This window comes from Pezoporus flaviventris, unplaced genomic scaffold (genome assembly GCF_033815535.1).
Source record: "Pezoporus flaviventris isolate CSIRO_AGI_PZ_B2104156 unplaced genomic scaffold, CSIRO_AGI_Pfla_v1 ptg000054l, whole genome shotgun sequence".
NCBI classification, from domain to species: Eukaryota; Metazoa; Chordata; class Aves; order Psittaciformes; family Psittacidae; genus Pezoporus; species Pezoporus flaviventris.
This window is the reverse complement of record NW_026892602.1, coordinates 533,380-555,586: the sequence shown is the minus strand read 5'-3', so window position 1 is coordinate 555,586 and position 22,207 is coordinate 533,380. Positions and strand designations below refer to the sequence as shown.

At 50.7% G+C, this 22,207-nt stretch overlaps 1 protein-coding gene across 4 annotated transcripts in view; it reads right to left on the bottom strand.

Annotated features, from left to right (window-relative positions):
* Positions 1-22,207, bottom strand: part of VAC14 (VAC14 component of PIKFYVE complex) — a 62,838-nt gene extending 40,631 nt beyond the window's left edge. The window contains exons 1-12 of one of the 4 annotated variants that reach the window (XM_061468864.1): positions 22,094-22,207; positions 18,625-18,775; positions 16,491-16,658; positions 15,756-15,818; positions 14,675-14,782; positions 13,812-13,921; positions 11,972-12,078; positions 10,868-11,002; positions 10,444-10,596; positions 8,069-8,126; positions 1,346-1,490; positions 976-1,041 (exon numbers count right to left, since the gene is read on the bottom strand). In XM_061468864.1, coding sequence (XP_061324848.1) covers positions 976-1,041; positions 1,346-1,490; positions 8,069-8,126; positions 10,444-10,596; positions 10,868-11,002; positions 11,972-12,078; positions 13,812-13,921; positions 14,675-14,782; positions 15,756-15,818; positions 16,491-16,658; positions 18,625-18,775; positions 22,094-22,197 — 1,368 coding nt within the window. In that variant the 5' untranslated portion in view covers positions 22,198-22,207. Of the gene's footprint in view, positions 1-975; positions 1,042-1,345; positions 1,491-8,068; positions 8,127-10,443; positions 10,597-10,867; positions 11,003-11,971; positions 12,079-13,811; positions 13,922-14,674; positions 14,783-15,755; positions 15,819-16,490; positions 16,659-18,624; positions 18,776-18,969; positions 18,989-22,093 lie in introns of those variants that run through there. The other 3 variants (XM_061468865.1, XM_061468866.1, XM_061468867.1) reach the window with 3 other exon arrangements.

The following is a 22,207-nucleotide window of genomic DNA, read 5'->3' as shown; positions in this document are numbered from 1 at the left end:
TTGTGTACCTGCAATGTACCTGCACTGTACCTGCAAGGCACAGGGCAGGACAGCAAAGTCAGAGCAAGCTGGCTCACTCATTGCTGCCTGATTTTCTTCGCGCACTTCGAAACTGAGCCAAAATGATCACAGAATCATGGAATGGTGTAGGAAGGGACCTTAAAGCTCATCCAGCTCCAACACCTCCAGGTGCTCCTAGCAAACCAGGTTGCTTGAAGCTCTGTCGAACCTGGCCTTGAAAACTGACAGTGATGGGGCAGCCACAGCTTCTATGGGCAATCTGTGGCGGGCCCTCACCACCCTCACAGGGAAGAGGTTCTTCCTAATGTCTCATCTCAATCTCCCCTCTGTCAGATTAAAGCCATTCCCCTTTGTCCTGCCCCTTGCAAAAAAGCCCCGCTTCAGATTTCAAAAGAATCCTTTAGGTACTGGAAGGTTGATGTTGATGCTACTGGGCATCTATTGCGGCCCCACCAGGCAATGCTGATGCTGCCCCGCTAGCAGAGGTGCTGCTACCATTTGTGACCTCCTCAAGAGTCTGATTTTGCAGTGCTGACTGGACACAATCTCCCACACGTCTTCTCTACAGAGATGCTGCAAGGTGCCCGAATTCCCACTTAACAAAGATCTGACCACAGTCCAGGGAAAGACACCAGTGCTAGGGACATAAAGCCCCAGATCTCTTCCCAGGCAGGCAAAAAGGCATTTTAAGAGCTGGCTTTGAAGGACCAATTCTCAGAGATGGAGAAGAAGGTTTATACAGGGGGCTCCAAACACACCAGCCTAACCGAGGCTACAGAGCTTTCAGCTGGGCACTACCTGCAGGCTCTGCATTGGGCCAAGAAAGTTAAACTCCCCAGTCCCAACACTAGCCAAGCCTCAAAAAATCCCTCAGTTGAACCCCAAAAACCTAAAGTCCAGCTGGATGTGGAAACGGTAAGCTCTCAGGAGGACTTCAGCAGCTGTTGCACTTACCTCATCTGACTCATCTGAGAGGGTTCGCAGCAAGTTAGGGAGGAGGCTGTCGGTGTGTCGGAACATCTAGAACCAGAAAGACGGATGGCATCAATCCTACAAGCCTGGTCACCCCCTGCCATAGGAGCCCTTACCCTGGGGAGGCTGCTGGGGCTTCACCAGCCATTTTCCATCTGAGCTGGAGAGCTCTTCTTTCTTAAGCTACTGGGTATCCAGCAACCAAAACCTTCTCAGAAAAGGAAGAAGGACACTTGGTTGCAATGCTACCAAGATAATTACAGCCAATTCAAAGGCATGAAGCAGGCTGGGAGTGGATAAGCTCCGTCCCAGGGGGGAAGCAGAAGGCTCACAAGCTGAGTCTCTGACCTACCTTACGAGGAGTCTTGATATACAAGTGGTAGAGCCATTTCAGGACTGCAATTCTGGTCATCATCCCAGTGGACGTGTCATGAAGGTGGCAGTCTAGCACCTGAACTATTCCATCCAGGTTCAGGGTCACCTGGATCCTCTCGCAGCTGCATGGAAAGAAGAGAGGCTGGTTCAGTGCTGTAATGCCCAACTTCTTCCTCCCATGATGGAGGGGTCTACAACACACCAGAGGCTGCACCAAACATCTCAACCCTGAGAAAGCCCAAAACTTTGCCTCTTCCTGCCCCATTCAGCCTGGTCATCCACATTTCTTATTCTGTGTACCCAGATCTGCTCAGGGCAAATCCACAATGTTTTCATGTCTTAAAGAGTTATGACAGCCAGGAAGAAAGCTTCAGGCTTGCAAGCCTGGGGGTCATGGCTGGGACTGGCCAGGTTTGCCCATGTGGCACTATGAGACGGGGAAGCACAAGAGACAGCAACACACCAAAAACTTGCTTTGGAGACAACAGAAGTCTTCCAGACTTCAAGGTTTCCCACTTTCCCAAAGCAGCTGATACCTATACATGGCAAGATGCCACGCTAAATGAATCCATCTAGCACATGGCTGTGCTATTGAAGGCACCAGGTTTGGGGTTCAAAGACTAGAGATCCATGAAATGCACTCAGAATCCAACTCAAGTCTGACCAGCTCAAACATCTCCAGAGAACAATAATCTACATGTCCTCAAAGTCCATGACTTGGGGCCACCCACAAGGTGAGGACACCCAGTTTCTGCTAATCACAGCAGACTGATGCTGCGGACTGCAGAAAGTGCCTTGGGTGGCAATGCTTTTAGGATGCAGCTCTCTGCTACAAGGCTGCCCTGAGAACATCATCATTTCTCAAAAGCCATCCCAAAAAGATGAGGATAACCCTTGGTCATCAACCAGGAATGAAAGCAAACAACTCCTTTTGTTAACCAGGACACTGCCTCTTTTATAACACAATCAAGGCTGTAGACCCTTAATTCTTATTCCCCAGATTTCTCCCCAAATAGCTGGGACCTGCATCGGGCCAGGAGACTCCAATGCAGAGGAGGTCATGTTAAGGCTCTTATTTGTCCTGTTTGTGATCCTGAAGACTACATGATGGTTTCCCACCTCTTCAACAGCAGAGAGAGATGGCTGGACCCAAGATAGGTGGACCTGAAATGGAGCAGACTTCCAAGAGAAAGATGCACTGAAGAGCTAATTCACTCCTGTCCTATCCAATCTACTGAATTATTCGAGGCTGGACCAGACTCTTGATGACTTTTCTAGAGTGCACAGAGATGCTCTGCATCTCCTTTGATAAGAAATCCTAAGGGGTAGATTTCTCAGAGTGTAATTTGCAAGTAGAGCTGTGGCTTAACAGGATTTGATCTTCCACAGGACACACGTTGTAAGGGCGAAAGGAGGAGGCTGCAGCCCCTCACAGCCCTGGAGATATCTGACTCTTAATGTGCCTCATGGAACAGATGCCAGGGTCTGCAAATTGCATTTTGAGTTAGAGTAGGTTTTGCTTTGATGTTGCAAACAACAGCCAAACGCTCAGAACTGAGAGGAAGGAAGGGCTCAGAGCACGGGGAGTTTGGGAGAGATGCACAAGGGAGCAGTGTTCCAGGCTATTAAAGCCAGCCTGATGGAGCTCCGTGTCTGGTCTTCCTGCAAAACCAACTCCTGCTGCAGCAGCACAGCCTGCCACCCACCCCGCATGGGACTCCTGATGGAAGAGGAGCATGAATCCTTGATCAATGCCAAAATACACACTGCTTGTGCAGAATGATGAAAAAACCCTCAGGAGAACATGTGTTTTCAGGAGGAAGTGGTCAAAAGGAAGGCACAGAGAAACAGCGCATGAAGCCAGCTTGTTTAGAGGTGGCCCTGATGCTGTCACATCCATCACGTCCATGCTGCTGTGAGGCAGGTCAACAGCACGCAAGGTGACATGGTCTGCCACAGTGCCGTTAGAGGAGGATGCTGGACTTCTGCCAGCACAGCAACAAGCCATTTCCTAAGTTAATTGTGCCAAAATTGTTTGTGGAAATCCCTTCCCCATGAGCCAGTACCCAGGCAGAGCCAAAGTCCACCTGAGCTGACCCCAGGAAGTAGTTGGCAGTGCTATGCTCACCTTGAGTGAGCCAGACCTCAGCCATGCCATATACCCTCACCCTTCAGCTCCCTGGGCTCAGCTCCTGCTAAAATGGCTGGTGCTGGACAAAGCTCCTGGCTTGCCATCCTTTCCCACATCTGCCAAGATAAACTTTTTGGGGGGGGGTTGCTGCTGGAGAAGTAGCTTGTTTATTCAGCACAAAGCCAGGACTCCCATCTTGAAAGGCAAGAGGTCTCATGAACGTGTGAAATTTGGCTAAAAATCTCCCACCAACCATGCTCCTCTGTCCCTGAGATGGAGCAGCACATGCGCTGCCACCTTTCCAGGGCTGAAGGCAGAGCTGAACACGGGAAGTGCTGCCATGACTGCAGCTCTAAAGAAGGATCAGAGCTTGTACCAGCTCTCCTTAATTCCCACCAGCACAGAGTGGGAGCACCAGTAATGGCATTCCCTTAATGTGATCCTCTGGGCTGCCATGCCAGCTCCCACACCAGCATCTGCATCAGGGCAGATGTCAGACGTAATTGCTTCCATCTAACCCACTACCCCAGATTCTCCTCTGGAGGATGAATGTGGCCCTGGCGCCGCCTCTGTCGTTCATCTGTGACAGCAAGAACATCTTTTTAGAGAGCGCTGAACAATGATGGAGGCTGTACCAGGCTCTGACCTCTGGATACTAGCACCCTTTGCTCAAGCTGAGTGGTGGGGCAGGAGACTCACCACCCAGTACATCCCTCCCATCTCAGAAATAATCTTCAGCATAGGAGCAGAGCTCACTTTTCCACTGCATTCAACCCACGGTGATGTTTTTTACCCCTTATCAATTAATTTTCTTACTTTTCCACTATCAAGGGCTTCTGTGATCTCTCTCCTCAGCAGTTACCTTTTCTCTGCCAATGCCTGAGCTGTCATCTCCCTCCTGGCCTCCTGGCAATCCCAGCTGCTTTCCTGTACCTATTTTCAGACAAGGTTAAGCTCCAGGCCAGGCTCTAGCCTTTAAGCAGGCTCAGTGAAGTGGCCTTGCCAAGGGTGGAAATAGCCAGGTTCTTTCATTGTGGGCCAAGTCACAAGCGCAGCTCCCATACCACCTGGCAGCTGCGCTGCTCAGTGGGCTCAAGCCAGCAGCCAGGAGGTAATGAGCTCTTCTCTGCTATGGGTCCCACAGGCTGTCGCTTTCTCATACTCCATCACTCTCCTTTTGGTGCTCTTGGCTTTCTTCTGCTTACTGTGGTTTCCAAGGACTGGAAATGCCTGCAGTGCCAGCACAAGCCGATCTCCCAGAGAAGCAATGAGGTTAAGGCCTAGGCAGAGGCATCCAGTCTAACGAGCTGTATATCACTATGACAAGCGTGCCTATGGTCCCCTCCAGCTCCATCCAATGGCACAGTGGGAGCAGTGAAGGGAACCCACCTCCTTGCTCCAGTCTGGAGAGGAGGGCCAGGAGAAGCCTCCTCGAGAGGACATCCTCAGCCTGAAGGCTGAAGCACGATGAGCTGCTGGAGAACGGGATTCCAAGGCAGGCTTGGTGCATGAGCTCAAAGCAAGTCATTGTGCTGCCTTTGACCAACCATTCCCTGGGTGCTGTGGGGCACCCAGCACCATCCCTAGCTTCTACCCAAGTGTTCACCACCTTGACAGGCTTTCCATCTTGGTGGCTGAAAGCTGAAGGTGTACCAGGCTCTGTGGATATGGGGCTACAGAAATTTCCGGCACTAGACAAGCAGCAACAATTTTGGCTTTCAACTAAGCCCTAACTACCCAATTTCAAAGTCTGATTTAAACGTGTCCTTGGGCGGTTCAGCCACAATGGCAGCTGTTTGGCCTTTCTGCAGAGCAACAAGCAGCTTTATGTGTCCATTTGCTGCTGAACACCACCTAAAACAAGAAGACTTGCATCAAGAAGGACCACAAAAGGATCCCCCACCTCCTTTATCTAGCTTGGTAAGGTAACCTGGTCCTATCACCCTTGTCCAACTGTCATACATCTAACCCAGGCTGCTGCCTGCCAGCCATGCCTTTGGAACTTGTTTCAAACTGCCCAGATCTTGTACTGAAAACACCAATGCAGCTACAAGAGCCTAAAAGGCACTTTCCAGCTGCTTTGGTCCAGTGACACAGGACAGACATCTGCATCTTCTCCTGCAGCAGTTCAGACTGACAGAAGAAAGCCTGGACTCTGCTCCAGCAGCCATACTTCCCACCTCCCCTTCCTGACCCAGGCTCACAGCAGCCATCGCAGCATCAGCACAGTCAGCTAGGCCACAGAAAAAGTCCACTCCCTCTGAAACACAGTTCTGGTCCACCTCTGGTGAGAGATTTTGCAGACACTGGAAGCAGGGACCTCCACCTGCATGGGGAGCCCCTAATCAACTCCAGCCTCCTGCAGCAGGGCTTTCCCAGGAGCCAGTTTCTGTCTTGGCACACAGTCCTCATTTTCTAGTAACTGCCACCAGGAAGCTCCCTCCAAGTGAAGCTGACAATTACCCTGGAAGCATTTTGGGCTGCCAACAGCACATTTTAGGAGGGGGGGTGGGAGGAAGGGGGCTATGTGTGTCAGTTTGGGGCCACAGAAATGTGCCCAGCATCCATGTATCAAGCACTGAGGCCCTGTCATTTTCTTGGATGACATCTTCATGGAAGACAATCCTCTGCAGATGCTGGGCTGTAGCTCCTCCACCTATGCTGATAGAGATCCTTCTCCTTCACTTCTCTCCACTGCTGCAGTCTATCCCACTGCAGACCTCAGCCGTGCAGGAGGGCAGGAGAAGGGGGTGTGAGAGCTGGATGGCAGGAGCTGGATGTCTGGCACCAGGCCATTCTCCAGCACTCACTGGGGAAGACTGGGGAAAGCAGGGGGGAACCAACAAAAAAAAAAAAAAAAAAAAAACAAGCAAAGAATGAATTCATCTTCAAAGGTAGCTGCAACTTCCTCCTTCTGCAGGCCTTCTACCTTTCCAAAGCAAGGACACGATTTCTTGTGGTCCTGTCATGACACCCAGTGGGCATTCAACATGCAGGCAGCTGCCTGCTCCCTGGTATGAATTACAGCTGCAGCTGGTGCCATCTCTCACCTCCCAGCACCAGGGACAAGCCAGGCAGCCTAAGCAACAGATGGAGCACTGGGCTGATGTCCATGGCTCCTGTCAGCCTCCAACAGACTCCAAACCATGACAATCCCCCCACAGTGGATGCCACAGTGAAAAGGTTTCAGGTCCTGATGCGGGGACAGCAGAGAGGTCCCACAAGATGGCCTGAGACTAGGTAAACCCCAGGATAAAACTTGGAGTCTCCTTTTCAAAAAGGCTTAGAATGGCTCAAGAACAAGTCCTTCTGTAAAACCAGGTCTTCTCTTAGAGAGGCAAAGGATCTTGCCAGCTGTCCTGGATGGTTCTCCCTGTTTTTTCTTTTAGCTTGGGCTCTCAGTGACTCTATGACCAAGTCACTCCAGCTCTCCCTGCTTTTATCCCCCACTGGTCTTCTCTCCCTCTCTCCCCCCCCACAACTTCTTCAGCACAGAGAAGCAGTTATCACTTGCCCTCCTGAACTTAATGCCTTTCCTTTTCCTTCCCCTTCCTAGTTTCAGTCCTATGTACTCCCACTTCAGTACCTGCTAAACTTTAAGGGCTGAGCAGGGCCGGGACAGATGCAGCAATCACAGGAAAGCCAGGGAAAACCATTTAACAGCTATAAAATGAAATCCAAGTGAAAATGAAAAGACCTATACTATCAAGAGAGGAAAAAAATTAAGGGCATCATTAAGACCAGGGAGTAGCTGGGCTTTGCAGGAATGGAAAAAAGGGAACTGAAGATACAGACCATCCAAACTGAAAAGCAGATGCTTGCATTGCTCTAGGATGCATTATGATGGGCATCACGCATCAGCCTCACTGATACGATGCAGCTAGAGTAGCAGATCCTAGTTTGGGAACCACACCAACCAAATACATGCATCATCACAATAACAGTGTTGGAAATCACGACCTCTTAGGAAAAGTACTGCAGGCAGCAGTAGAAAAGTAAATGCGATTTAAAATCAGATATATTTGATTCCAGATTAACTGACAGCTGGATGGGGAAAAAAGGTATTTGCAGGAGAGATTATTCAGATGAGATATTGTGCCCCCAGCAGACCACACACCGCTGTTCCTCTCCCACCACTCCTCTGCAGAGGCAGGAGGGAACCAAACGCCTCCTGTTTTGGCCAAGCGAGAAAATCCGTAACTAAAATGACCATACACCTCCCAATCTTCAGCCTGTCTTCTAGGCAGAGTGACCAACCATGGGGGTTTAAAGATAGGCAAAGTGCAGAATCCTGAGTGCACTGCTGCTTCATCAGACCCACCCCAGGGGGCTTTGCAAAGTCTCCTGAGGGAGCAAACCCCTCAGTTTACGACAAAGTCAAGATATTTTGGTGCAGGTGCATCAGAAAGAAACAGCAACTCCTAAAGCATCCACCCCACTGTGGACCAGAAGACTCCAACTGCTTTCCAGCCCAGACCATCATTCCCCAAAGTTATGTCAGTTGCTGTCTGCACCCTGAGAAACTTCTCCTTCTTTCCAAGCCCCTCTGAAGCAACAAACAGACCCTACCTGGATGCTGTTAAGACATTGTCGCTGAAGCTGGAATCACTGGCTACGTCCAGAAAGCCTGGGGGCAGGTAAATAGGAGACACAGTTAGTGGGATGACAGGGAAGGCAGAGTATGGAGAGCTGCATGACCTTCTGCAAAGCCACCATTTGACAGTCTGGGGACCCTGAGGATCCCTTCTACCTGCACTGAGCCTTTAACACTCCATGCTTGTCAAAGTCTTCTCCACTGCCAGAGGTACTGCACAAAGCTGGCACAGGCCTGCACTTACCTCGCAAAATGCAGGCTGCACAGCTTCAAAACTCTGCCCCAAACTGGGTTTCCTCTGCAACAGAGACCCACAAACATCCTTCTGATGGTTTCAACCACTCCCAAAGAAGGAGCTCAGAATGGTGTCATAGAATCACAAGATAGTTTGGGTTGAAGGGACCTTAAAGTTCATCCAGTTCCAACCCCCTGTCATGGGCAGAGACACCTTCCACTAGAGCAGGTTGCTTCAAGCCCCGTCCAAGCTGACCTTGAACACTGCCAGGGATGGGGCAGCCACAGCTTCTCTGGGCAACCTGTGCCAGGGCCTCACCACCCTCACAGGGAAGAGCTTTCTAATATCTAATCTAAGTAGATAGACACATAGATATTATATATAAATTATTATGTATAACAAATATTAAGTTATCTGACATGACTAGAACTAGTTATTCCAGAAAATTTTGTGTTTCAAAGAGCTTGCAAGATCTCCAGCCACACTTCAACTCACTGGAATTTTAAATTCAGAAGACTCATTAAATTAAAATAGTGCAGAGCTGGCTTCTACTGTACAGATTTCAAGGCCTAGAGATACCACACAAGCACAGAAAAGGCTGAGTCCAACCCAGGACATCTCCACTTGGCCAGCATTGCTATAGCATGACTCCATGTGGAAGCCAAGCAACCCAAATAGCTTTTCAGCCTCTGCTCTGTGCTAAAACTGGGTCTTACAAGAATGGTGAAAACAGGACAGGATGAACTTTACTCTTCATGCCCCTTTGTACCCACGGCCTTTACTCACACATGCAACAGCGCCACCACACCAGCACAAGGGACCAGACCTGCAATAGCATCACAGGTTTATCTGATCCTGGCCACTTCAAGGTACAATCCAACCCAAAAGGGGTAGAGATTGAAGTGGTTGAACTTTCTGTTGATGTTTTAAAGGTCTTCTGCCATAGATTTTAATAAAAGGAGGTATTCTTGGAACAAACAAAGAATAAAACTTTTTGGTGCTGTGCTACAGCCCTGAAAATTTTCCCTTCCAAAAAGCTACTGCATTGGCCGGGAATCGAACCTGAGCCTCCCAGGTGGCAGGTGAGAATTCTACCACTGAACCACCAATGCTTCCCTTTGCAGTATTTTGTGCACATCCATCTGTGGATGCCTGCACAGCTCCTGCCTCTTCGCCTTGCACCCAGCTGCTGCTGAACAAGAAAAATCCTCAGCCTTTCAATTTCCACTTTCCTGCTCCCTCTTGCAGGGAAGTGGGAAACCCTTTGACAAGATTTTCCAAAAGCCACTTGCAGGCATGTTACAGAACTGCACCGGGCTGAAGGTGCAGCCCCAGAATACAGCAGATTAGCTTGTGTGATGTAAATGTTACATGTATTTCACACACCTGGACAAGAAGATGTGCCAGATGCAGCATTTAGTCATGCCAGGACAACAGCATCAAAGGGATGCGGCTGGAAAGCTAAAGCTGCTGCTGTTTCCAGGCATTGAGCCACTGGGAGCTTCTCGGTTTAGTTTCTTCTCACTTGAACACTCTTTCAGGTCTCCCATAACACTTGCAGACTTTACCTTTTCCATTCTGGAAACTTTAGGGCTGGAACAATACTTCTGTGAGGTGATGGCCACAAGAACACCATGAATTCTGGAAAGGACTGAAAATTCTTCTCCTTTCTGTTCCCTACCCTTACCCAACACAGACACCCCCCACAAAGGTGCTGGTGCTGGTGCTCTCCCTAGACTAACACAGCTCCCCAAGCTCTCATTTGAGAGCATCACAGCTCCTTTTAAACCAGTCAGTGCAGGACAGGTGGGCTATTCTCTTCCTGTGTTATGTAGCAAGGCACTAAACATTTTAACTATAAATTATCATTTTCTGGTCAACTTAATGACTTAAGTTGAAGTGCAGCGTGGCAAGGGGATGCTCACCAGGGAGTGCAGCAGTGCCTGCGAACCAGGCCTATCAGTGACTCTGCTACAGCACCAAGGCTCAAAGAAAGCAGAAGGGTCCCATGTGCCCTGAGTTGCCACAGGACACCAAACCAACTCAGAATTTCTCTTGAGGACCTTCCTTTGACCTTCTTCACACTCTAATGGATCAGAATAAGGAGAGACTCACCACTGGATCCTGCCTCTGGCTTGGAGACGAACTCCTCCGAGGTGGGCTCTGCCGATAGGGTTGTCAACTGCCTAGCTTCATCCATTTCATCGTCCTCTGGGATGACAAGCTTCATCAGGCTCTGGTTGCACACATTCGCCACCTGCTTGATATCTGAGTGGAGCCAGTGTAAGGAACACACAGTCCCACACACAGAAGGGGCAACATCCGGCCAGCCACGGAGAAGACATCACAGCCCCACCATGGCTGCCCCAGCCCAGGTACTGCAACTCCCCATAGTTCCAAAGTGCAGATTTCAGCACTTGGTGGGACTTCTGCTAGCCCTGTCCAGCTATGTAGCTGGCCCTGCATCCCAGAGGCAGGGAACAGGCACTTCCCTGTGGGTTGTAGCAGGAATGGGAGCAGCTCCAAGTTACAAGGATACTCTTCTTGCGATCGTCGTAGGAGAGACACGGCAGGACAGCAGTCAGAATTCCTGAGGAGTAAGGCAGCATCACCCGGCCAGCCAGCTGGATGAACTCCCTCATCCAGCACATAGCTGTCAGCTGGATCAGGTCATCTGGAAGACATGTGACAAAGGTAAGGGAAAGGACAGCACTGGTAGCTGAGCAGACTCCACAGCCAAGCACCATCTGCAAGCAGAAATGCCTCAGCTCCATCCAGAGTCACTAGCTCAGAATAACCATAATCTGCGACAGTTTGGTCTCAGAGGAGGTATATAAGACCTAGTCTGCAGTGAGGTTGAGATTAAACACAAACATTAGGTTTCAGAGTTAACCCAGTTCAATCCATGGTGTTTCCTCATTTACAAGTATTCTGTCAAATTTCCGAATGCATAAGGTTATTTCCTCTGTCACACCCGTAGCAGCTGTTGTGTGTGGGTCAAACATCACTTGTGGCTTTAAACTCCCTAAATTCTGGAATAGGGAGCACTGCTGGGGCAGTCACCCAAGGCAAGGCTGAATTTTAGGCTTAAACACTGTAAATTCATGGGGCATCAGTTCAATCAGGAGCAAGCAGTCTGGGTCTATTTCTGCATTTCTGTCTCAGAAGAAACCCACTCCCATTCAGCAATGTTTAAAGAGCAGCTTAAGTTCAATGAACTCAGCTCACGGGTAAGATCCTTCTCAGGAAATACATCCAGCTGCAGCTGTAACCCTCTGCCACTGCCTACAGCAGACCTGTAGGAGCTAGAGCATGGTGTGGCACACCAAACTTAACTGTCTGCCTATGCACCCAGTGCCAGCAGAGGTTAAACCCCTAAGGAGATCCTTAGATGTACTGGATATCCCCAGCCAGATATTTTACTTTCAGGCACTTCCACTTCAGGAGGATGCCAGAGCTGTATTTGAGGCTGGGGATGAGCAGTACAAGAGCAGTAGCTGCCTGTTCCTCCCTTTCAGTAGGATTTGCATGCATGATGACAAAGAAAAGCCAAGTAGGTGAGTGGTGAACAGCCACTGGAAAACTCCTGGCCTATGGTCAAGCACCACAAAGACGGCGGTGGACACTGCTGCTTGGTCCTTACCTGCTGCCTGGCAATGGATCACCAGGATATTGGCCATTTCTGCAAACTTGACGCTGGAGGGATTCTTCTTGATCTCCTTGAGGAACTCCCCTAGAGCCATCTCACACCTGCAGAAAGGCAAAGCAGCTGGTCAGTGCTTGAGGATCTTGCATGAAGAAGTTATGGGGACCATACAGAGAAGTTACAGATATCAGCCTCCTATAGGCATAGCACGCAGGCTCTGGTGAGATCAAGATGTGCCTGGGATGGGGAGCACGGGGGGGGAGGGCAGAAGATACCCAAAGCTTTCAGTGCTTGCTCCTCAACATGTGGACACTGGGAAACAAAGAAGCAGGGATGATCCAGGAGAACTTGGCAGTGGGACAGACCCAGGCCAGCTGTCCTGGGCTTAGTGGTAGCAGTCATTTTTTCCTCTTTCTTAGTAGCTGGTGCAGCACTGTGTTTTTGACTTTTGGCCTGGGAACAGTGCTGATAACACTGATGTTTTTAGTTACTGCTCAAATGTTTACTCTGACCAAGGACTTTGTGAGCCTCATGCTCTGCCAGGGAGAAGGGGAAAGCCAGGAGGAAGCAGAGACAGGACACCTGACCCATACCACAGCACATCATGCCCAGGATGTAACTGAGAGACCCGGAAGGGCTAGTTCACTGCAGGGTTGGGCTAGGTATCGGTCAGTGCTCGGTTGGGCGGGGTGGGGCGAGGTGGTGAGGTGTTGTATTCTCTTCCCTTATTATTTCCTTTATCATTATTATTGGTAGCAGTAGTGGCTTGTGTTATACCTTAGTTACTAAACTGTTCTTATCTCAACCCATGGGAGTTGCATTCTTTTGATTCTCCTCCCCATCCCTCCGGGAGCAGGGGGAGGGCAAAAAGTGGGGGGAGTGAGAGAACGACTGCGTGATTTATGGCTGACTGTGTTCAAACCACGATACCAGTCTCCAGGTGCTCAGGCACTACAAAACAGGTCCAGTTACCCTCTCACAATGCAAGAAGCCAAGATCCTCTGATCTCCCTGAGAACGTGCAGCCACTCCTCCACTTCACAATGCCTCTGTCTTGAGACTAGCAATGGACCTGAGGAGCAAGCTCCCAATGATTGCTTCTTTTCTCCACCCAGGAGATGCTGGGTTGGTGCTCTATCTTGCTGACAGAGACTCACATGCTGCAAGCTTGTTCAGAGAGCTCATACTCCATCTGTGAACCACAAATGAGCCTCTGCAGCTCCAATACTGGGTGCAAGGGCTGGGAAGGCAATGGCTAAACTGAGCCAGAACAATTTCTCCACCAGCACAGACCACAGTGCCCTGCACAGCCACTCCAGCCACAATTCAGGGAAGGGATGTCCTTGCCAAGGACACTTTGATCCACTGACCAAGCCAGTCAGATCACTGTCTCCCACCACATGCATGGGATTTTGCTGCAGTTACACAGAAGAGCAGAAAACAAGTCACAGGATCACAAAACCACAGAACAGTTTGAGCTGGAAGGAATCTTCAAAGCTCATCCAGTCCAACCCCCCCTGCAGGTTCCCTGAAGGAACACCTTCAACTAGATCAAGTTGCCCAGAAACACATCCAGCCTGGCCTTCAGTGTCTCCAGGGACGGTGCATCCACCACCTCTTTGGACAACCTGGACCAGTGTTTCACTCCCTCATTGTAAATAATTTCTTCCTCACATCTACCCTGAATCTCCCTTTTTCAGTTTAAAACCATCACCCCATATCCTGTCACAATAGGCCCTGCTAAAATGTCTTTTCCCATCTTTCCTATAAATGAAGAGGGTGATGGACAGACAGGAAGCAAGGGACAGCCCCTGCACCCAGCCAGCTTCCACACTCACATTTTCCGTATCTCCTTGTTGTTGTCTCCCAGGATCTGGAAAAGCCCGTCCAAGATTTCCGGGAGGTAATCCAAGAGGTTGATGTCAGGCACAGATTCCAAGACCAGGATCTAGTTCAGGGGAAGAATAAGAAACTAGAGGTGAATTTTGGAGAAGCTACCTAAGATCTCCAGCACAAATCTGGCGCAATACTGAGGAATTCAGAGCTGAGCTGTGTGGGATGGTGGGGAAGGACAAAGGGACAGTGTGGACTTGTCTGTCTTGGAAAGAAGCTGGGTTAGCACTGGAAGTAAGCCATCAGCCTGCAGCTACCTTTCCAACCACAGCTCTGTAAACCAGAGCAGGGATCAGGAATGATTTCCAAGAGGCATGCAGGTAGACAGGAGCCAGCAAACAGTACACCTGAAAGAGAGAGCGCAGCAGAGGCACGCATCCCTCCACAGACCGAAGCCAAGCACAGAGAGCTTCTGCCTTGCACAAAAAAAGAGAAAATAAGTAGATTCCTTGCCTCCTGGAGAGCAATAATCCTGTCACTGTTGGGTGACAGAAGCACTGTCCCTTGGGAGACTGTAACCTCCACACCACAGTGTGCCTATTTATACAAGCAATGCTTCGACTTTGTTTTCTAACTTGGTGTGCAACATCCTGCACCAGCATAACATCCCTACAACCGCAGCACTGTCGTGACAGGGAGATGGGATTTTAAAGAAGCAGGTGAAAAATTCTGCTGGCTTAAACCCCCCTGTCCAAGTAAATTCAGGTGCCTGAGCCCACACATCACTGTGGGTATCTGCTGTCTGCCCAGACATGGGATGCTGATGGATCACAGGATTTTGCAGTTCAGACTGGCAGCGTGCACCTACCCAGGATATGATGAACTGGCGGGCATACTGGTTGTTGGAGTAAATCCTCTCACGCAGCAGTGGGATGAAGCTTACCAAGTCAAATTGGTTGTTCTCTGTCACAATGTCCTGCAGAGCCCAAGCAGAAGATGTTAGGAGGGATGGTCACCACCTCACGCAGCCACTCCTATCCAGCCTTTTTTAAGGCATATGACAGGAAATAGCATGACAAGCAGTTGACACATGTGTCTGTGGGTCAGGAGACCTGGGGAGAAGAAATCACACGGTTTATTCAGACCATGACCTAGTAATCTCCCTTGGGCAGGGATTAATGTGGTGTTAATCCCTGCTGTGTGCCAGCTGTGTGCCAGCCCTGCTGGACAGGAGGAGGATAGGAGCTTCCCCAATTCATGCCTCAGTGGTGTTTTGCACACATGAGCAAGCATCTTTGATACAACCATGCACATAAGGGGTGGCAGAGTGCCCTGGCTTTTCTTTAAAGCTCTTCCTACACACTTGATGGATTCTGCCATGTGGCCAAGCCTCTTGCACCAGTGGTGGAGCAGAACTCCCATCAGGAAGGTTTGCAGCAGGCGATGCACATCCTGCATTAACTGCTGTGATAATAAGGAGTGAGGGCAGAATCTGGCAGGGAAATACTCACCTCTGAACAGCAGAAAAAGAACTGGGAGCTCTGTGAGAGTAAAAGCCCATCAGCAGACAGAACGGGAACTGAATCACCCAGCCTGAAGCAGCAGCAGAGTAGCTCTGCTCACATCATTACTCACTCAGGCAAGGGAAGAAAAGCAGAGGAAGAGCCCTTCTGCTGCCTGGGATGGAGCTGCAACCCTGATCAGATTAAAACCTTGCTCCCCCAAACACCGGGCTGCCAAGATGTGAACACTCATGTGGCACTGTGATAACCTACCAGCCCCTCAACCCAGCTGCCCAGGATCATCACCAGGCCCTCAATCTGAGAGGCTATGGCCAGTGAGAGAAAAAAATGTTTTGACAGTAGCCACAGGCTTGAGAGACCAACACATCCCAGCCAGGACATGCCTGCAGCCTGCACCAAGGATTCTCAGGTGGGGAGGAAAAATACCTTGAGAAGGCGATCAAGGAGCTCAGAACCGCTTTTGACATTCGGGTCAGGATCAGCAGCCAGCTGTGAATGACAGACAAGAACCATTGCAACAGTGGGTCCCAGGGCTGCTGCCTGCTCCACAGTGGAACTCCCATCAGGCTCACAGGACTGTTTCTATCATTTGGCATCACAGCGACAGACACAGAGAAGCTCCTTTATCTTCAGCTCTGCATTAGGCTCAACAAATTCTCCTGAGAAACTTCCTAAGGGGGTATCAAGCACCCATCAGCTCCTGCAGCTACACAGGTTTTCATGGGCCAGCAGCCACGCTCTCAAGAGGCAGAGAAATGCAAGCTGACAGTGAAAAGCTGCAGACAGGCATGTGTAGACCTGGTTTTGACCCCACAAAGCTTTAGTGCTGCAGAGCCACCTCACCTGCAGCAGTTCTGTCAGCCTCATTTTCTAATATCACTCAAAAGAGAGCAGGAAAATGCATCCTGGAGGTGATGACAGAGAATAAGGTATCTTACAGTGAACTCCAGCACCCACAAAATCAGTGGCTACTGTACTGCTGCAAGAACTACTCATGTGGTCCTTCAGACCTGGCTGAGTCAAAGCAAACAAGTTTACTTGGAAAGAAGACCTCGGACAACTTGGTTTGCTTGATCCAGAGAAGAAAATGACTAGGGGACAAGCCTTAGTTCTCCACTGTGGGAAAGAAAAGCAGATGGGGGTTGTGAAGAAGCTTCTTACCCTGCTGAGGCCATCAAAGAGCACGTCGAAGTGTGGGAGGACAGATCCCCTGGCCACCTTCACAATGTTATAGAGAGCCTCACAGGCGTAGTACCGCAGTCGACTGTCGGCATCGTTGAAACACGTCAGCACTGGCTCAATCAGCTCCTTCAGGTAAAGCCCAGAGTCCTAGTGGGCAGGAGGAGACTGGTTAGTTGAAGACTATGCCAGAAGGAGATGGAAGAGATGCTGCTGCCCTGTAACATAATGCAAAAACTTCAGGCCCATAATGGCTTAGGGCATCCTATGCTGCATAGGATTTATTAATGAGTTTTGGATTTTATTAGTGAAATTATTGTATTTTGTTGTTCAGGTACAGTTGAATTACTCAGCCAGCTGAGTAAGTGTTTCAAGGGAGTCTATGCCAGCAACTGAAATGCTACCTGCAACTTGCCTGGTTTTGATTCCCAGAGATATGGAAGAAGTTTGGGCAGCTGTTCAAGGGCTTGAGTACCCTTCTCTGTGAGTCAATCCCTCCTCTGCTGAAGGCTGATCCACAGAGAAGTCCATCCCTGCCTCTCTGTGTCCTGCATACAGGCCTTGAAGCAGACCCCAGCAAAATCAGCTGTTACCAGCCCTTGTAGCAGTCAGCCAGGATTCATCCCACTTTGCCAGCTGATTTTGTCTCAAACCCACCAAGCTTTCCAGTGCCCAAACAGTGACAGACCAAGCCCACCTGCACCTTCACTTAGGCAAAGAAAGTCTGTTGGGCTACTGTTTGTAACATCAGGAGATGAGCAGCACAGAGGAGCTGGTGACATAGGCTTCACAAAAACACAACCGCTGGTACCCAAAGCACCTACCTGCCCTGTTATCTCCAGAAACACCAACACAGCCGTGGTCCCAGCTACCAGGAGAGAAGCAACTCCAGCCAGTGCAGCTGCTTGTGGACAAGGAGCTACAAGAGCTAGTGAAGTCAAGCTGGACACATCTGTTGGCTGAAGTCACTGTAGGGGCTCTGATTCCCCAGCAAGATTCATTTTATGTGCTGAGCTTTGTCTTCCTGGACCACGGAAGAGCTATGTCAGGTTGATCCTGGTTCTGCCCACAAGTGAATATGTTTGATAAGGTCTCCTCTCCACCCCAAGATTTTTTATTTAAGGATTTAAGATTTTTGCTTAAGGAATCATTGGCACAGCAGGAGTTTCAGGCAGACTTAGAACTGGAGGCAGAATCACCTTCCTTGACCTGCTGGTCACGCTCCTTTGGATGCAGCCCAAATCCAACAGGCACAGGCTGCTCTTCCTGCACTGCTTTCTTTGCTGTATACCTCTCTACAGATCAAGACGACTCCTTTCCTTGGAGGTGCTGTCAAAAACCAGCTGCATGGTTTGACTCAAAAAACTGACATAGCCATTAGCCTTCAGAGTCTGTGCTCCCCTTCACTTGGATCCAGCTGCTCTGGCAGGCACCTTAGAGGCTTAGACCTGGAGGCACCTTACTGAGCTTGTTCTTGTTAATGAGAGAAATGTTACAACGACCTTAACTGGGACAGGAATTACCCAACATCCCCATGCAGAGGGACATCAATATAACACCTCCAGAATCAGACTGAGTGATCCACACGTTGAGCAAGTGGAACTTCTACCAAACCCAATAGAAAGCTGCTAGCTCAGACTAATGCATCCTGACACGTGATGCTGCTCCCTCACTTTGACCATGACTCTGCCACTGCTGGGCCCATTCTTCAGCGCTGCTTCCCAAAGGCCCTGTCTGCTGCTGGAGCTGACTGAGCTGGGGTGGGAGTTGGAAGGGTTTCAGTTTTTCTCAGCTCCATTAACACAAATTAGTACCCAACCTGCTGAGTCAACTGCTCAATGCCAGCTGCTGGAGACTGAGGATGGACAGATGCACTTCAATCATTCCTAGGGAGCTGCCAAGATGCCACCCAGGCCAGCAAATGTTCTTATGCCCAAAGGATGTGGCTGGGTGTGCTGGAGATACTCCAAAACAGCCCAGCTGTACGCTGCAATCAGGGAGGGAGCTAAGGAGCTACAAGGCCACCAGCCTGAGTCTCCCCGTTACACTCACAGAGGAAGAGCCACTGCTCTCCCACTACAGCTCACACAAGCCACAAAAACCCACCTGCACTTACCTTGCCCAGGGCAATGGAGCAGGCTGCCAGGCCAATGAGTCCTCCCTTCCGGCTGTGGGGGTGCAGGGAGAGCGCAAACTCCTGTGACAGGATCTGGATCACGTGCTTGATTTGAGACGTCTTGGCCTGAGCTACAAACTCTCGCACCAGCCTGGGAAGAGAAGAGGAAAGCACCCAGGGGGCTTTAGGTCCTGCCAGACACAAACGTTTGGGGGGCCTCAGCTCCCCATGGCTGTCAGAAACAGGGAATTTTCCCACAACAAATACCAAAGAACGTGATACCAAAAAGGGAACCCTGAAGGAACCCACAAGTGAAACTAGAGGTCCTTCCTCCTCCCCACTCACATCCAACAGCTCCTCACTGTCCTCCTGCTGCTCCCAACATGCAGCCTCCTTTACCATTTGTGAACTCCAAGCCTAAGGTAGACTCTCAAGGGCAAATCACTGCAGCTGTGTGCTTACAAAGAAGTCACCAGGTCTTCAGACTCCCTCTCCAACACCCACATCATGGCACAAGAAAGCAGCAGAGACCTGCTCAGCATGCAAAAGGATCGTGACTAGCAGGTCAAAGGAGGTGATCCTGCCCCTCTGCTCTGCTCTCATGAGACCTCATTTGGAGTACTGTGCATGATTCTGGTGTCCTCAACATAAAAAGGACATGGAACTGTTGGAGCCAGTCCAGAGGAGGGCTACGAGGACGATCAGGGGACTGGAGCACCTCCTGTATGAAGACAGGCTGAGAAAGTTGGGGCTGTTCAGCCTGGAGAAGAGAAGGCTGCGTGGAGACTTCATAGCAGCCTTCCAGTACCTGAAGAGGGCCTACAAGGATGCTGGGGAAGGACTCTTCATTAGGGACTGTAGTGACAGGACAAGGGGTAACAGGTTAAAACTTAAACAGGGGAAGTTTAGATTGGGTATAAGGAAGAAGTTCTTTACTGTAAGGGTGGTGAGGCACTGGAATGGTTTGCCCACAGAAGTTGTGAATGCTCCATCCCTGGTGGTGTTCAAGGCCAGGTTGGACAGAGCCTTGGGTGACACGGTTTAGTGCCAGGTGTCCCTGCCCACAGCAGGGGTGTTGGAACTAGATGATCTTAAGGTCCTTTCCAACCCCAACTATTCTATGGTTCTATGCACTGGGAGTGCTGGTGGCTGTGTGGGGAATTGTGGCCCACCAGACCCACACCACTGCCAAGATTTTGGACCTTTCCAGCCACACACACATCGCTTCAGCCCATATTCCATACATTTAAATATTTAAATAGACTCTCAAACAAACAAACCTCAGCAAAAAGCAAACAGGGTTTCCACAGGCCATACCTGCTCCTCCAGAGAGGCGGAGGCAACTGTGCAGGCAGTCATACAGGGAGCTGGAGCATTGGTGGTTCAGCAGTAGAATTCTTGCCTGCCAAGTGGGAGGCCTGGGTTCGATTCCTGGCCAATGCAGCACTGCTTTTTCCCCCTTTTTCTTTGGACTTCTATTCATACCCTCGAGGCAAGCATCTCAAAATCTAAGCCTAAAGGATCTTTATGTTCATCTTCAATAAAGGCACACTGCCCAACTCCATAGAGGTGTGTTTTTGACACTATATTGAATCTCACACCAGCCTCTCCCAGATGGGTGCCAAAGGCTAGACACTCACTTTAAAATTCAGGAAAATCATTATAGGAAGATGTTAATGAACTTTTTTCTCCAAAACCAGTTCATGGCAGCTCTGTTCTCAGCCTGCTCCGAGCAAAGCACCTGCTCCCTTTCTCCCTAAGGGCATCAGAGTCCCTTCTCACTCTCCCCACTCCAAAGCTGAGGTCTCCAACAGTTACAGCATGACCCCCTCTCACAAACTGCTGCTTTAGGGCAAATGGCTCCATCTCCAGTCCCGCTCCAGCAAGAACGCACCGAGCTCCAGCATCATGGGACGTTGGGATGATCCTTTTGCTGCCTAGATTTAGTAGACAGAACTTTGTTTGAACAGGAACAACATAACTAGCTTCCTTCAAGAGTTTTAAAGGCTCAGAATTTAACTAATGAGGCAAATGGTAGCAAAAAGCATTGTGCAGTATCAGAGAATCTGCAAGCAGCAGAAGCTGCTCCACGAGGAGGTACCTGAGCTGAGAGGCAGCGAGTACCTCCTTGCTTGATGCCACAGACATGGAAGACACGCTGCTGGTGATGTTCTGTGATGGGTTTTAGCTGATCTAAACCCATGTATTTTCAGAAAGGGTTGGCTCCCCCTCACACTCTTACCAAACTGTGTTTGGGAAAATAAGGGAAAGGAAAACACCCAGAAGAGAAGAGGCTGGCTGTGTTGGGTTAGTACCTGGTGTGTATGCTTGCCCTGTCCCAAGAGCCATTTTCCCCTCCTGCCCATGCACAGCTTCCCCCACAGAATCCTCTGTGTTGAGGCAAGCAGTTCCCACCCCTCATCCTCCCACATCTCCCAGTGACTGCTATGCAGAGCAGCTTCATCCCCATGGCACAGGCTGCTCCCCTCACAGGCTCACCATAGCCACAGCTCCCACCTGAAACTCACTGTCCTGCCTGGGTCAGCCCTGTGCTGGGCTGTCCTGAGGGGATGCTTCAGCTCTGCCCTCTGAGCTGAGCTCCCAGGCAGTGCCCTGGGAGAACACAGTCCTTCCCAGGCAAAGCTGTGGGCCGGAGCAGCACAAAGCACCCTACCCAGCACAGGAGCAAGAAGACACAGCACAGGGCACACATATGGGCAACACTAGACAGGAATGGCCATGCCTGGGAGAAAACCCCAGCTCTGCCCAGATAGCAGCAATGCAGGAAGAGCTCCAGGTACACCCAGTGGCCATGGCTGAGGCAGGAGCTTCCCATCTGCACCGGCAGAACCGAGTACGGAATAAGCTTGGGAGACCCCGGTGCAGAGATGGGATGGCCCCAGGAGGAGACAAGTCCACCCTGACGAGAGATAAGGCGACACACGATGGGCACCGCTGCCCAGCGCCAGACTGCTGCGGCTCCTGCCTCTGCCCAGTGAGCCCCCGGTGTCCCCCAACCCCGGGAAGAAACCGGGCACCTCTGGGAGCACCGCAGCAGCACCGGGCCCCCAGGTCCAGATCGTTCCTCCAGCTCCGCTCCTCGCTGGACGCGCCATCAGACCAGGGACGGTGAATGGAGCCCAGTCAGGTTCACGGTGTCACCCGAGCCGTTCCAGGCGCTCCAGCCCGCTGCTGCCCCGGGGAAACCCTGTCCCCGAACTTCCCGGGGAGCCGGTGCCATCACGTGGGCAGCTCCATGGGTAGGGCGGGACCACCGTGAGCACCAGGGGCCGGGACTAACCCCGAGTACCGCGGCCCGAAACCCCGAAGCACCACAGGCCGGAATCCCATAGGCACCACGGGCAGGAGTCGTCCCCTCACCACGCTTCCTGCCCCGCGGGCGGCCACAGGCCGGCCTTCACCGCTCACGCGGGCTCCCCCCCCAGGCCCGGTCCTTCCCCGCTCTCACTTCTCGATCTCGAGTGCCGCCACCTTCCTCTTCTCGTACAACTTGTCGTTCAGCGCCCGCACCACGCCGGGCGCCAGGGGCGACAAGTCCCGCTCGGCGCTCATCCTTACAACG